General features: G+C 42.3%; 1 protein-coding gene across 4 annotated transcripts in view; it reads left to right on the plus strand.

Annotated features, from left to right (window-relative positions):
• The window catches only part of ARHGEF12 (Rho guanine nucleotide exchange factor 12), a 794,162-nt gene that overhangs the window by 97,399 nt on the left and 680,567 nt on the right, over nucleotides 1-16,196 (plus strand). For 2 of the 4 annotated variants that reach the window (XM_069224871.1, XM_069224872.1), the window contains exons 4-6: nucleotides 1,067-1,123; nucleotides 7,511-7,609; nucleotides 7,800-7,849. In XM_069224871.1, the coding sequence (XP_069080972.1) occupies nucleotides 1,067-1,123; nucleotides 7,511-7,609; nucleotides 7,800-7,849 (206 nt within the window). The remainder of the gene's footprint in view (nucleotides 1-1,066; nucleotides 1,124-7,510; nucleotides 7,610-7,799; nucleotides 7,850-16,196) is intronic. The other 2 variants (XM_069224873.1, XM_069224874.1) reach the window with 1 other exon arrangement.

Below are 16,196 nucleotides of genomic sequence, written 5' to 3' on the forward strand. Positions count from 1 at the left end.
TACATCATCAGTTGACACCTAGTAATATTAGAAGCCTCATCCATACTAAATAGTGCAAGCTCAATTGAAAATATTTAAGTAGATGGTCCAGTTTGTGTGATGGCTACTAAGTAAGTGCCTGGGGAATAAAGTCTTATGTGCCCCTCCCTATTTATGGTCCTGAGCTGTCACATTTTGTGCCCCAGTTGCACCAGAGAAAGCTCTATGCCGTGAATACTGACAGAGGTCATTGATGAGACTGCAAGAGCAGATAAGAAGTTCTTCAGAATCCCTGACAACTTCTGTTCAGCGCTTTTGCCCACTCCATCTGTTTGGGGGGTGGATACCACAGGGAACACTCACCCTTTGGATTATTAAAAACAATCCAACCCTTAGTTTTGAAGACAGATTGTGGGGAGTTTTACATCAGTTGAGCAAAAATCAGGTCTGTTCTCCAATTAAACCACTTTATTTCTTTATTTGAAACAACTTGCATGTTGCTAGATCTCACAGAGCAGTTGGAAATAGCTTTGTTGGTGAAAGGACACAATATAATCATAACTTGCTGCCACTACCATATTAATAAAATCACAGATCAGTGGATTGCCTAACGGCTTAACAGAACCAATAAAAAATGAAAAGGGTACAGTTCGAACCAGTGTAACAAATAGCTAAGATATCATGGATCCAAAAGCACATTGCCTATTATTTGAGTTTTAACCTCTCATGTTGCTCATTATGCCATCCTGGAGCTCTCCATGACTGTCGTATCCACTAAACCAGTGAGATCATCAAAGCTTTTAATACTGTGTCTCTGCTACCTCGATTCTTATTGTGGAAACCCAATCGATGGAAACCAAGAAGTGAGGGGTAGGTAGTTGTGTACTTTTCTTTAGATACGTGCCCCTTGGAGTTCCCTTTTCTCCTGTCTGTTCATGTTTGCATCCAGTTTAGCGTTGCACGATATAACCTGCTCACGCTCCACACAATATCTGTGGCTCTGTTTGTTTGTGTCTCATAAAATCGTCCTGTTTGGTCTCTGCATTTTCTGTATCTTTATCTCCCCTTCTCTCCTGCTCTTGTGCAGATAGTTCGTCCAGGAAGGCAAAATCTAGTTGGGATGAGAGTAGACACGAGACATATGGTAAGCGGAAGCAGCCTATGCAGTTCTCTACCTTCCTGCCCCGCCAGCCCCTTTCGCCTGTCTGCATGCAACTTCCGCTGCCTGTAACTCACTCTCCCTGCGCATGGCAACCCCTTGCAGTGTGGCCGTTTGAGGATGGGAAATGTGCCATCTGGCAGTGCTTAAATCATGGGGAAACTAACCTCCTTATTCCTAAGACCCTACTCGTTCCCCGTGTCTTTCCTTACCTTTCCTGTACATTCCTCTCATGGTGGTTTAATTTCTCCAGACAGAGCCCCTATGACCGAGAAGACCTGCTTATCTGCTGTAGCAGGAGATAGCTTTAGTTCTCAAGTCTATTGGTTTAAGAGAGGCTTGCTTCCCCTATTTGAAGCCAGCAAACTCAATTTAAGATTGAGCATAGCGTTTTATTTATTTTCACCCAGCTGCCACAGAACTGTAGACCACAGCAGCATTTGAGGGTCAGGGACATTTGTGCCCATGAATCGCCACGTACTGTCTGTGACATATCCAGACTTGCTATCTCCTGCCCATGTAGAAGCGAACCATTCCCCACAACCTACATTTAGAGTAACTTGGAGAATAAACACTGGCCGTGGAAGTCAGAGAGACAAAAACATGCCTAGCAGCTGACTGCAACATAAACATCACCATCTGCATGCTCCTTAACACAGATGTTTTGAAAGATGACGGTGCCCATATTTCCATAGAGACATACGCAAAAAGCTGCTCATTACAGCTCATAGTGAATGACTTCAACTGTCAGGGACAACTTAGGGATTTTTGAGGGGCCCTGGGCCAAACCTATTTTGGGCGCCCGGTTCCAAACAGCTTTACATTTATGATCCATCTTCAGCTCTTTCATGCCTTCTTTGACCAGCTCACTGACGGTGCATAGGCACACACTGTCCAAATTCTAAACGTGTTAACATCTAATATATTTGGGAATAGTGACGTGTTTTCAATATATAACACAGCAGCCGCACACTAAAATCACTGCAAATAATCTATTACACCCTCCCACTTCTAATATGTGAGGTCCTGTTTTGATCTCAAACTTTATTTATGAATGTTGCATGAAACATACACAGCATTTCTCTGTAAAATGTCTAACAGACTCTCACACATCACTCACATTAAAAATAAATGAAATGAAAAGAGTATTTAAAACAATCTCTTTAAGAATTATTGAAGGCCATCATGGCAAGACTTTCTGCAGAACAGAGCTGGCTCTCTCAGGGAATCCCCTGAAAGGATGGGGCCCTGGCCTGTGCCCTCCTTGCCCATGCTGCAAAACGTCTCTGTCCACCATTGGAATTCAAAATAAATGCGCATGGAACTGCTTGAACTGTTAAAAGTACAGTTACCAGAGTGCATTTGTTTTCTGTACCAAGCAACGGTGCCTCTCTATAAGAGAAGTATATTTTATTCTCAATAACTAGACTGACAATTATGCATGAGAACAAAAATACAATTCTGCGGACCAGCTCATCATAAATGTCATTACCACACACAGCACAAAGAGGAATTACATTTTCTGAGTTCCTTTGTTGGCAGGCTCCTGGCTTGAGTGCAGATTACTTTTATCCATGGCAAGTTAAACCTCTGTTCAACGAAGGGAGAGCATATGGGGTTGAAATTTGTTTAACAGCTTGTAACCAGTAATGGGTAGCCATTTACGCCTTGAAAAAGTATAACAAATAAAGCCTCTTTAGTCACATGGCTGTGATAAGGCTATCAGAGTTGGGTACAAAACATTAGCCATTTAGCAATTAGGCAAGGCTGTCCACTAGAACAGGGCACCCACCACCACCCCAATCCGGATGTTCTTGGTCAGAGATGGCCTGCCTTCTGCTTTTATCTGTTGGTCAAATGACATTCAATTAGGATTATGCAAAGTTAGAAAGATTTTTTATTTTTTGCCAGTCTTTGTGAATAGTTAAGGATTACTGCACTACTGTGCAAACTTTGCATTGTTTGTTATTTTACCACATTTGCCTGAAAATCGTGAAGGTTACAATATTTTATGTGGCCTGGGTCCATAATTAACAATAACAAAAAGTTTTTGTGTATAGTACACTTCACAGAAACCGATTGGTGTTCTTCCCATGGTAATACCGATGAGCAAAGGAAAGTTTTTGCAACAGGTAATCATGCAACGATAAATACTGCATGCATTTACTAGTTTGGCTTAATTCTACTAGATTGAAACTGATTCAGGAAACTTGTCTGGTATGCAATAGTTATGGCAAATTGGCATAGTTGGCGAAGGGAGAAAATTTAGAACTTCAGCAAGCAAAAGACAAGCACATTGCATTTTCCTACTTATGATGCAACAGTGTCCTTCGAAAGTAATGATTAAGTGTTGATGGAGAAAATTGAGAACTTTGCAAAGTTTGACAGGCACAAAACAAGCACTTTGCATTTACCTACGCATGATGCAACAGCGCATTTTAAAGTGATGCTTTAGTGTTAGTATGTTTCTCTTCCCTACATATCAAACCAATATTTAGACAAATATGTACTCTCCAAAGTCTAACGAAGGAGTCTCCCTGCTGCTGTTAACATGTACTTCTCTGGTTTTTGCCAACCAGCTTTTCTAATGTTGGCGTGAGAAGTGTTCATTCACACTTTCCTTCTGACCGATTTCCTAATCATTTGCCAGGAATTTAGCAGGATGACTTTCCCTCTTCTCTGAAATCTGGCTGTGCCAGACGCCACTTCTTGCAGCTCCCTCCGTCACCCCCTCCCATGCTATGTAGGAAACAGCTGTTTGTTTTGGAAAGATCACTTGCAGTTGTCCGAGGCCTGAAGTGGATATATGGTGGTTATGTGCTCCTTTCTGGTGATGGAGTATTAACTATCTGACTTTAACACTGCAGTGGGGGGGTAGGTGAGGTGAGTGTGCGCATTTTCCTCTGCTCATTTCTTGATTTCTTCTTTGTAAAGACTGTTTTGCCATATCATTGCAATTGGGTTAAGCACTACAGCATTGAGAGTGTCTAGTAGTGTGAGAGGCAAAGGATCGACAAAAATTGCAGAGAATAGCTTTGCTAGAATAGTAGAAAAGGGTATTGTTGTAACTGAGCAATGTATGTATGTACTAACAAATGACCAGTTTTCATTAATTAATTATTGTAACCAAACAATGTATGTATGTTCATATTAACCTGTATTATAGTTATTGGTTTAGGACAAAAGGGTTAAACATATTAATCAGCGTATAATATGCATCTTTCATGTTAGTATTAATTTGGTATAGTGGTATAGTCCAAGAGCTCCTAAGAATGTTGGGCATTGGAATGCCCGGGAGCTTGCCTTAGAATGTTGGGGAAAGGCTGTTGGCTTTCTGGAGTTGAGGAGACGATGAGTGAGGAGTTTAACGATAAAACAGGTTAATTCAACAGAACTGAGCACGTTTGCTTCATTCTTTATGCGACGCTAACCTGTAGAACACAACAGGTATGTGTAGACGAACATGCCACAACAGGAAGACCTTTGAGTGAGCACAGTAGATATTGCAAAACTAGATCGAGGACAAAGAACATGCATAGAAGATGATTAAAAATCAAATGATTCGTAGTGCAAAAGAGAAATAAGGGAGGAAGGACAACCACATTTTCCATAGACCCAAGGAAGAGAACCATGACTGGTACTACGATAAGGATAAAGAATACCTGTAAATACATAGGGAATTAGGAAAAACCCCAGAAAGTCAAGGTTTACAGAGTCATTAATCACATTAGAAGGGTCTCAGAAGTGGGGGCTAAGGGATTGACAGCGCAAGTTAGGTAAAACAAAAATCCTGGAGGGTAAGTTTTTGGGTGAAATGCAAAAATAAGAAAATCTTTTGTTTAGAGTGTTGAGACCTAAGATGGTGGGAACAGTGCACTGATGTAAGTTAAGATTAAACAGAAATGCAGACATTTGTTCTGTTGGTGAATTCCACATGGGAAACGTAGACAGTGGCTGGAGTGAGACCCAGTGATTAGGAGTCACTGGCAAAACGAGAATAACTCATGATGGTGGATGCTGGAGCCTTGTGCGAGACCTGGAGATAGAGAAGAGAACAAGAATACAAGATGCTTGTGAAACCCAGAAAACTGAAAGGGAAGGAGCAGGAGACTCACCAAACCGAGGGTATCTGATTGCAAGGGAGTAAAATTGCCATATCAAGGTAACCTGTGTAAAAGAGCAGTAACCGTCAAAAAACCATAGGAAGTTATTCAAAACTACTGAGAGAGGCTTTTGTGTAGTTGAGCCCCTCATGGCTTAGCACTTTGAATCCTGACGAAACCTTTAACCGAAGGCATATGCGTGAATGCTGCTATTAAAACTCGTACAAGTGTGGTATCTCGGAACATATATAAAGTTCTCGAATGCAAAGGCATTCACATTGGCAATTCTGACAAAATACAGAGAGAAGCAAATAAAAACACAAATGAAAACCTTGTAGAAGCGTGAGACATTCACAGATGGGAAGGCATTATGATAAAGCCACTCTCATATTAGAGTCAAACATGGGAGATAGTTGTAAAATCATGTTGATTAAAAAGAACGGAAATAAAAAATGCTTGTGAGCCCTGAAGGATTGGTAGGTTCAGAATTCAGAATCTTCAAGCCAGTGACTAAAACTGGAGAGTCTGGCACAATGATAGCCAAAATTATTTTGTTTGGTAATCATGGCAAATATTGAGTGAGTGCTGGAGAGGCAAGCAAAACCAATAAGACTTAAGGGAAGGTTGTCAAGAATGTGTTGAAACCCAATGGAGAGAAGAAAATAATGATGCTTGGGGGTCTGAGTTTTAGCAAAACTGAGTAATTCATGAAGTTGGGTGCTGAAGGAGAGTAACCACCAGAATCACTGAGACCCCTCATTTGGAATGTGGTGGCGTAGTTGGGGACTTACAATGTTACAAGAGAGAAAGTCTGGCATTACTATTGTGACCCCAGAAGAGAGTTTGGGGAGGGTCCCAGTGGACTCTGTACATACAGTATTGGCCAAGACAGACTCAAAGCTGTAGCTTGGTACATAGTGTCAAAAGTATTTTTACTGGAGTTTTTGTAATACAAATAAAATCATTTAAATGTATGAGTTAAGTTGACGCTGAGAGGCTTAATGCATTCAGTCTAAGGCTGTATAAATTCGGCTGACTGTCCTCACTGAAAGTTGGATGACGATCATTAGCTGCATTCTTATATATGAATCATGGATTAATTTGTCTGTTTACAGGTCTAATAAATTGATTGGCTTTTAAATACAAGTCTCTTTTTAAAATCGCTTCATGTTTTATTTTGTTACTTAATGCACAAATCAACATTACCAGACAGAGGATTTGTGGCTAATAAACAATATTGTGTTTGGGAGAGTAGTGCATTTAAGTTTAACTGCCAGTGAAAAACTGGTCCTTACGTAACAAACTTGTCTTGGATGCTGTGGACCTCTTCTCTTACTGCTGCAGCAGTTGCTTAATCTTTATTGCTTGTTCCACTGTCAAAACGTTTGTGGTTATTACAATGATCTGCAATATCAGCTACCTTTCTTCCTCCAAGCTTTTGTCAAGTTTGTCCAGGATTTGGTTGGAGGGTGGTGTATACTGATCTTAAACTTTTGTTGAAGTTCCCGGTAAGTGACAAGTGGTCCTTCCTGCATTAAAGTGGAGTGGTGATGGTCTTTACCTCAAATGGATGACTAATGCTCCTGGCTGGATATTTGGGCCTGTAAGGGGCTTCAATCCTAAACCCTGCTTCATGTTAGACGTTTTCATTTGTGTTGACTCCTCCTTTATTGTGAGTGCTAGTGCTCATTTTTTACCTGGGCCAACCTCTTGCGATGGATGCTCTTTAAATGGATAATGACTCTCTTGCTGTCTGTTATTAGAACTGCATAGGTAAATGAGGGGCATCATGTGTGCCATTATGTCCAAAGGAACGCGATTAACACCTTAACAACGAGTATAGTCACTGTTTTAGAGCAGGTGGTATTTCGCAAAGGGAGGTCCCTCTAACGGAGTGTGAAGTAAGGAGGACTTCAAGTGATGAGGCTCATAGGATTTGATGGTCTTCAATGTTGGAAATGCTGATAGTGGTATGATGGCGTTGGTTAATACTGTATTGTTTTTTTGAACAGGCAAGTCTGTGTGATCCTAGAAATGTTTCAAGAGAGAAAAAGAGATACTCTTCAATATTAAAACATTCTCTTATGCTGCAGCAGCTGCTAAAGGAAGGAAACCAATGTTAATTTTTGTTGCTGTGCTCAATTTAGTCTCTGAATTTTTGGAGCCGATGACTAAGAAAGAGTGCAACGCATCTGGTGCTAAGGTTGCAGGTAAAACAATCTTTTGGATGTTAAAGCAGAGTTTGACCATATGCTGTCTGCTCATTTAGGTTTGGTTCAACGCTGTGTAATAATCCAGCGGGATGAGAATGGATTCGGATTGACTGTCAGTGGTGATAACCCCGTCTTTGTTCAATCTGTGAAGGATGGTAAGTAGATTGTGCATTGATGCATGTCAAAATTGTAATTTGGGTTATATCACAAAAAAGTGTCTATATCTAATGATAATGCAGCACACTTCAATTTGTCATGCTAAGGTGCAATGGACCTTGGGTGTGATGTTGATCAGAATTTGTGCAGAGATATCTGACCATCTCATGACATGCTCTTCTCCTGTAGATGGCGCGGCAATGCGAGCTGGAGTGCAGACCGGAGACCGCATCATTAAGGTAATGATGATTGTAGGAAGATACTTGGGGAGGAAGGATGTATAATGTTACATATCAGTTACAGAACTATTTGTTGTAGCCTACTGGTTTCCAGTGTAATATGAAGAAGGCTTTGAGCAAGAAAGAAGGGATATATGGCATGGCGGTAATGGGTTAACATCTGTGTCCTGGTTTTAGGTGGGTGGATTCCAAACTATTGAAATGTTATTCCTGAATAATTTAAAAGCAAGCTTTTCTGTGTCCTTAATATTAATAGGTGTACTGTGTAATTAAGTTTTCCGCTGTTTTCCCTCACATATCTACCCACAAGCCACATTAAACCACTCCCTTGGTTGTGAAGATGTCTAAAGCGTGCAGAACCGATGGATGGGAGTCACGTCAACATCCTCACAGTGACAAGAAAGGTCATTCTTTATTTTGCTTCAGACGTGAAGCAAACAGTTATCCAGGCTACAACTCTTTCCCAGGTGTTTGAAGGCAAAGGCATTCTACCCTGGCCTCCAAAACATCCTATGAGATTTCTGATCATTCAAAATGTTCTTTACATGCCTTCTTCCAAATTTCAAATAATCCACTTCAATCAGGTGTAAAGGCTGGCAAAAATATATTGTTTAGAAATGAATCTTCACTCAGTAGGGCATTCTGTTTAGACCGTTGGGAACCTATACCAAAACTGTTTGGTCAACTTCAGGGTTGTAATGCCCTGTGAAACAGAAAGTTGTTCTTAAAGAGCCTAATGTTCGCACCTTCACATCTTCATTTAATGTGTGTTCATGAAGTAGTGACAAGGGATGAACTCTTGGGATTAGGTGTTTGCAGGGTTGCATAGGTTGTACTCCCTAGACCTAGTACATTTTCTTTTCAATTCTTTCTTAGCTTCATGTGTCTTTTACCTTATTTTAAATTTGCGGAGAAAAATCCTCCAAAAGTTGGTTTTGAAGAAACAGCCTTCTTAAAAACTCTCTATATAACAGCAGAATACTTTTGCAAAAAAAACCTTCTGTGAAAATTCTCCTGCAATGTTTTTGTGTTGGAGTTTTCACCTATTTTGCCATTAAAATTATAAATTCACATGCACCTTATTTGAATATATCTATAGCCCAAAATTAGATGGCTTGCCTTTGTGCCCTACTTTGAAATTGAGTTATTAGTTGTGAAGGATATAAATCCTGCACATGTAATAAGTTTTGGGAACCCAGTACTTCATTGAAGCATTTGACTCAGGGTAGCGGAGCAGTGCAGTCTAAGGCCTATTCAGCAGTGGTGGTGTGGGCTATCAGTCTCAATCCACTGGCCAACTACAGCTGCACTCTATACTTTTATTGTTGAGTCTGTGTTTTTTCTTTTCAAAAGGAAAAGTACTTTTATTACACACACTACTACATACTATACGTGACGTTACAAATACATACATTGGGTTGTTGGGAATTCCTGTGGTGACACCTTCATCTCATAATACACTCCAAATGGGTCCCGCAGCCCCTATTCACAACAGCCCCCACAACACCTATATCTAATACAACATTGCATTATAAGGGGGGGGGGTACCCTTTTACGTAAGGCAGACCTACAAGTTTTGTCAGGGTGTCTCTGCAGAAGTATATATATATATATATATATAATGTATTCACTACAGCAGTGTGTGTGTGTGTGTGTGTATGTATGTGTATATATATATATGTTCGATGGCATGTGTAGCTGCAGATACACATGCTGTGCACAGTCCGCCATCTGGTGTTGGGCTCGGAGTGTTACAAGTTGTTTTTCTTCGAAGAAGTCTTTTCGAGTCACGAGACCGAGGGACTCCTCCCATTTCGAGTCCATTGCGCATCGGCGTCGACTCCATCTTAGATTGTTTTTTTTCCGCCATCGGGTTCGGACGTGTTCCTTTTCGCTCCGTGTTTCGGGTCGGAAAGTTAGTTAGAATCTCGGAAAAAAACGTCGGTATTGTTTGCGTTCGGTATCGGGTTAGTTAGAACAAATCAACACCGAATTCTGAAGAGCTCCGGTGGCCCTTCGGGGTTTTTTCGATTCCCCCGTCGGGGCCTGGTCGGCCCGGCCACGTGCGACTTCAAGGCTCATGGAATGGACCCCATTCCGCTTCTGCCCAAAATGCCATCACAAGTATCCGTATACGGATCACCATCTGGTCTGTAACTTGTGCTTGTCCCCCGAGCACAAGGAGGATACTTGTGAAGCCTGTCGAGCGTTTCGGTCGAGGAAGACGCTGAGAGACCGAAGAGCCAGGAGACTACAAATGGCGTCCACGCCGACAGGTCAAGATCGTTTCGAGGAGGAAGAAGAAGCTTTCTCCGTCCACGAGTTGGATTCGGAAGAACTCGACGCCGAAGAAACAACCAAAACCGTGAGTAAGACGTCAAAAATCAAGACTCACGAGAAGTCTACAAAAGCCCAGGGGACGCCACCGCCAACAGGCCATGGCTTAACCCGAAAAATAGGTGACCCATCCAAGGCACCGAAAAAGGGCATGCTAGTGTCGAAGTCATCCGACTCCGGTCGAGATACCGCCACACAGCAACCTCGGAGCCGAGACAGCGGCTCCGAGAAACTTCGGCACAGAGACAGCGGCACCGAAGAATTTTGGCACAGAGACACCACGCCGAAAACAAAGAAGGTTTCTTCGGAGCCTAAAAAGACTTCCGAAAAGGTTTCGGTTCCGAAACAGCCAGCCTCGGAGCCGAAAACTAGTTCCTATACAGAGGAACAAGGATTAACCTCCCAATTACACAGATTTGGAGAGGAGCTTCAAGCTGTAGAGCCTGACTACACGCAAAGAAGGCTTCATATTCATGAGGACACAGGGAAGATAACCACTCTTCCCCCAATCAAAATAAAAAGGAAACTTGCCTTTCAACAAAAGGACAAGCAACCACAAGCAAAGGTGGCAAGGAAGACAACCCCACCACCGTCTCCACCACCATCAATACATGCATCACCAGCAACAACTCCACCACTGATGCACTCACCAGCTCATACCACAATGAGTCAGGATGATCCCGATGCATGGGACCTCTACGATGCTCCAGTGTCTGACAATAGCCCAGACTCTTATCCTACAAAACCGTCACCACCTGAGGACAGTACATCCTATACACAGGTGGTCGCAAGGGCAGCCGAGTTTCACAATGTCTCCTTACATTAGGAACCAATTGAGGATGACTTTCTCTTTAACACCCTATCCTCCACCCATAGCCAGTATCAATGCCTTCCTATGCTCCCAGGAATGCTAAGACATTCAAAACAAATTTTTCAGGATCCAGTTAAAGGCAGAGCCATAACTCCAAGGGTGGTGAAAAAATATAAGCCACCGCCCACAGATCCAATATATATTACAACACAACTAACACCAGACTCAGTAGTTGTGGGGGCAGCTCGTAAGAGAGCCAACTCTCATACCTCAGGTGACGCACCACCTCCAGACAAGGAGAGCCGCAAATTTGATGCTGCGGGAAAAAGGGTTGCAGCACAAGCAGCAAATCAGTGGCGTATTGCCAATTCACAAGCACTTTTGGCAAGATACGACAGGGCTCACTGGGATGAAATGCAACATTTCATCGAACACTTACCCAAGGAGTTCCAAAAAAGAGTGCAACAGGTGGTGGAAGAGGGACAAAGTATCTCAAATAATCAGATACGGTCTTCCATGGATGCAGCAGATACAGCTGCAAGGACAATAAACACTGCAGTCACAATACGAAGGCACGCATGGCTGTGCACTTCTGGGTTCAAACCAGAAATCCAGCAGGCTGTGCTCAATATGCCGTTTAATGAACAGCAATTGTTTGGGCCGGAGGTAGACACTGCCATCGAAAAACTCAAAAAGGACACCGATACAGCCAAAGCCATGGGCGCACTCTACTCCCCGCAGAGCAGAGGCACATTTCGGAAAACACCTTTTAGGGGAGGGTTTTGAGGTCAACCCACAGAAACCACAACCTCACAAACAAGGCCTACCTACCAGGGTCAATATCAAAGGGGAGGTTTTCGGGGGCAATTTAGAGGGGGCCAATTCCCAAAAAATAGAGGAAAATTCCAAGGCCCCAAAACCCCTCAAAATAAGCAGTGACTCACACACTTTGGGAGGAAATAACAACAGACACTTGGGTCTTAGCAATTATCCAGCATGGTTATTGCATAGAATTTCGCCAATTCCCTCCAAACGTCTCACCGAAAACACACAATATGTCAAAACAACATATAGATCTTCTAGGACTAGAAGTTCAAGCATTGCTACAAAAGGACGCAATAGAATTAGTTCCAATTCAACAGAAAAACACAGGAGTTTACTCACTGTACTTTCTAATACCCAAAGAGGACAAAACTCTGAGACCAATACTAGATCTCAGAACACTAAATACCTACATCAAATCAGACCACTTTCACATGGTCACGTTACAAGATGTAATCCCACTGCTCCAACAGCAAGACTACATGACAACATTAGATCTAAAAGATGCGTATTTCCATATACCAATACATCCTTCACACAGGAAATACCTAAGGTTCGTATTCCAAGGAATACATTACCAATTCAAAGTGTTGCCATTCGGAATAACAACTGCGCCAAGAGTTTTTACAAAATGCCTGGCAGTAGTAGCTGCACATATCAGAAGGCAGCAAATACATGTGTTCCCGTACTTAGACGGCTGGTTAATCAAAACCAACACGCTAAGACAATGTTCACAGCACACAAACTACGTCATACACACCCTTCACAGGCTAGGTTTCTAGATCAACTACGCGAAGTCACACCTTTTGCCGTGTCAAACACAGCAATACTTAGGAGCGACAATCAACACAGCAAAAGGGATTGCCACTCCAAGTCCACAAAGGGTTCAAACATTTCACAAGGTAATACAGGCCATGTATCCAACACAAAAGATACAAGTCAAAATGGTAATGAAACTCCTAGGCATGATGTCTTCATGCATAGCCATTGTCCCAAACACCAGATTGCACATGCGGCCCTTACAACAGTGCCTAGCATCACAATGGTCACAAGCACAGGGTCAACTTCTAGATCTGGTGTTGATAGACCGCCAAACATACATCTCGCTTCTATGGTGGAACAGTACAAATTTAAACAGAGGGCGGCCTTTCCAAGACCCAGTGCCACAATACGTCATAACGACGGATGCTTCCATGACAGGGTGGGGAGCACACCTCAATCAACACAGCATCCAAGGACAATGGGACATACATCAGAGGCAGTTTCACATAAATCACTTAGAACTGTTAGCAGTATTTCTAGCGCTGAAAGCATTTCAACCCATAATAACCCAAAAATACATTCTTGTCAAAACAGACAACATAACAACAATGTATTATCTAAACAAACAAGGAGGGACACACTCGACACAGTTGTGCCTCCTAACACACAAAATATGGCATTGGGCGATTCACAACCACATTCGCCTAATAGCACAATTTATTCCAGGGATTCAGAACCAGTTGGCAGACAATCTCTCTCGAGATCACCAACAAACCCACAAATGGGAAATTCACCCCCAAATACTAAACAATTACTTTCAAATTTGGGGAACACCTCAAATAGATCTATTTGCAACAAAAGAAAACTCAAAATGCCAAAACCTCGCATCCAGGTACCCACAAGATCAATCCCAAGGCAATGCTCTATGGATGAACTGGTCAGGGATATTTGCGTACGCTTTTCTCCCTCTCCCTCTCCTTCCATATCTAGTAAACCGGTTGAGTCAAAACAAACTCAAACTCATACTAATAGCACCAACATGGGCAAGGCAACCTTGGTACACAACACTACTAGACCTTTCAGTAGTACCTCATGTCAAACTACCCAACAGACCAGATCTGTTAACACAACACAAACAACAGATCTGACATCCAAATCCAGCATCGTTGAATCTAGCAATTTGGCTCCTGAAATCCTAGAATTCGGGCACTTAGACCTCACACAGGAATGTATGGAGGTCATAAAACAAGCTAGAAAACCTACCACTAGACACTGCTATGCAAATAAGTGGAAAAGATTTGTTTATTACTGCCATAATAATCAAATTCAACCTTTACACGCATCTGCAAAAGAAATAGTAGGATACTTACTACATTTGCAAAAATCTAACCTAGCTTTCTCTTCCATTAAAATACATCTTACGGCAATTTCTGCTTACCTACAAATTACGCCCTCAATTTCATTGTTTAGGATACCAGTCATAAAGGCGATTATGGAAGGCCTAAAGAGAATTATACCACCAAGAACACCACCAGTTCCTTCATGGAACCTCAACATTGTCTTAACACGACTCATGGGTCCACCTTTTGAGCCCATGCACTCTTGTGAAATGCAATACTTAACGTGGAAAGTTGCATTTTTAATTGCCATCACATCTCTAAGAAGAGTGAGTGAGATTCAAGCATTTACCATTCAAGAACCATTTATTCAAATACACAAAAATAAAGTTGTTCTACGGACCAATCCTAAATTTTTACCAAAAGTAATTTCACCGTTCCACCTAAATCAAACGGTAGAATTACCAGTGTTCTTCCCACAACCAGATTCGGTAGCCGAAAGAGCACTACATACATTAGACATCAAAAGAGCACTAATGTACTACATTGACAGAACAAAACTAATTTGAAAGACAAAACAATTATTTATCGCCTTTCAAAAACCTCATACAGGAAATCCAATTTCAAAACAAGGCATTGCTAGATGGATAGTTAAGTGCATTCAAACCTGCTATCTTAAAGCTAAAAGAGAACTGCCTATTACACCAAAGGCACACTCAACCAGAAAGAAAGGTGCTACCATGGCCTTTCTAGGAAATATTCCAATGAACGAAATATGTAAGGCAGCAACATGGTCTACGCCTCATACATTTACCAAGCACTACTGTGTAGATGTGCTAACTGCACAACAAGCAACAGTAGGTCAAGCTGTATTAAGAACATTATTTCAAACTACTTCAACTCCTACAGGCTGAACCACCGCTTTTGGGGAGATAACTGCTTACTAGTCTATGCACAGCATGTGTATCTGCAGCTACAAATGCCATGGAACGGAAAATGTCACTTACCCAGCGTACATCTGTTCGTGGCATTAGTCGCTGCAGATTCACATGCGCCCACCCGCCTCCCCGGGAGCCTGTAGCCGTTTAGAAGTAGATCTTAAACATTTGTACATTCGTAAATATATTACTTAAAAGTTTATTATGTACATACGCACTCACTCCATTGCATGGGCACTATTACTAGCATTCACAACTCCTACCTCACCCTCTGCGGGCAAAACAATCTAAGATGGAGTTGACGCCCATGCGCAATGGACTTGAAATGGGAGGAGTCCCTCGGTCTCGTGACTCGAAAAGACTTCTTCGAAGAAAAACAGCTTGTAACACTCCGAGCCCAACACCATATATATTGACTCCTCTTCGGTTCCATTGCGCATGGGCATCAACCCTATTGTTAGATTGTTTTCTTTCCGCCGTCGGGTTCAAATGTGTTTTCTCTTGCTCAGAGATTTAGATTCGGAAAACTTAAAAAAAAAAAAAACTTCCTTTTCGTCGGTATTGTATCAATCGCGTTATTTATCTTCCATCGAAAGAACAGTACCATCGGAAAACAACTTTGTTCGTCCCTCGGAATGCGCGCGCCCAACTCGGACCTATTCAGGCCGACCGTGTGGAGAGCTTCATGGATCGGACTCCATTCCGAGTCTGCCCTCGGTGCCTCGCTAAGTACCCTTACACTGACCAACATCTGGTTTGCAACCTCTGCCTTTCTCTAGACCATCGGGAGGAAAACTGCGAGGCCTGTCGATCGTTCCGATCAAAAAAGACTCTGAGGGACCAAAGAGCAAGAAGGCTGGAAATGACGTTAAAGAGCTGAGAACATTTCGACGTTACAGAAGAGGAACAAATGCAGACAGCAGTCTCTATCCTAGACACAGAGTCGGAGCAGGAATCCGAGGAAGACAGACTCGTCACAGCTGGCCAGCATGTGAGTACGCCTGCCCCTGCACCCTCACATAAGAAACGATAGAAGGCCTTGGGTACACCACTGCCAGAAGGCCATGGCTCGGTCCGAAAAAAGACTGTTGGTGACCGACCCTCTGGTTCGGCACCAAAAAAGACCACGCCTCCGACGACTTCGGAGTCAACAAAGCCTATTAAAAGCTCCATTTCAGACGCCAGTAGACAAAAACAATTTTCAGAGTCGAAGAACCATCTCCACCTGAAGATACTACAGTATATAATCAGGTGATAGCCAGGGCTACAGCCTATTTTGGGGTTACAATGCACACAGAACCACTAGAGGAAGACTTTTTATGCAATACATTATCCTCAGC

The sequence above is a fragment of the Pleurodeles waltl genome, chromosome 3_1 (assembly GCF_031143425.1).
Source record: "Pleurodeles waltl isolate 20211129_DDA chromosome 3_1, aPleWal1.hap1.20221129, whole genome shotgun sequence".
Lineage (NCBI taxonomy): Eukaryota > Metazoa > Chordata > Amphibia > Caudata > Salamandridae > Pleurodeles > Pleurodeles waltl.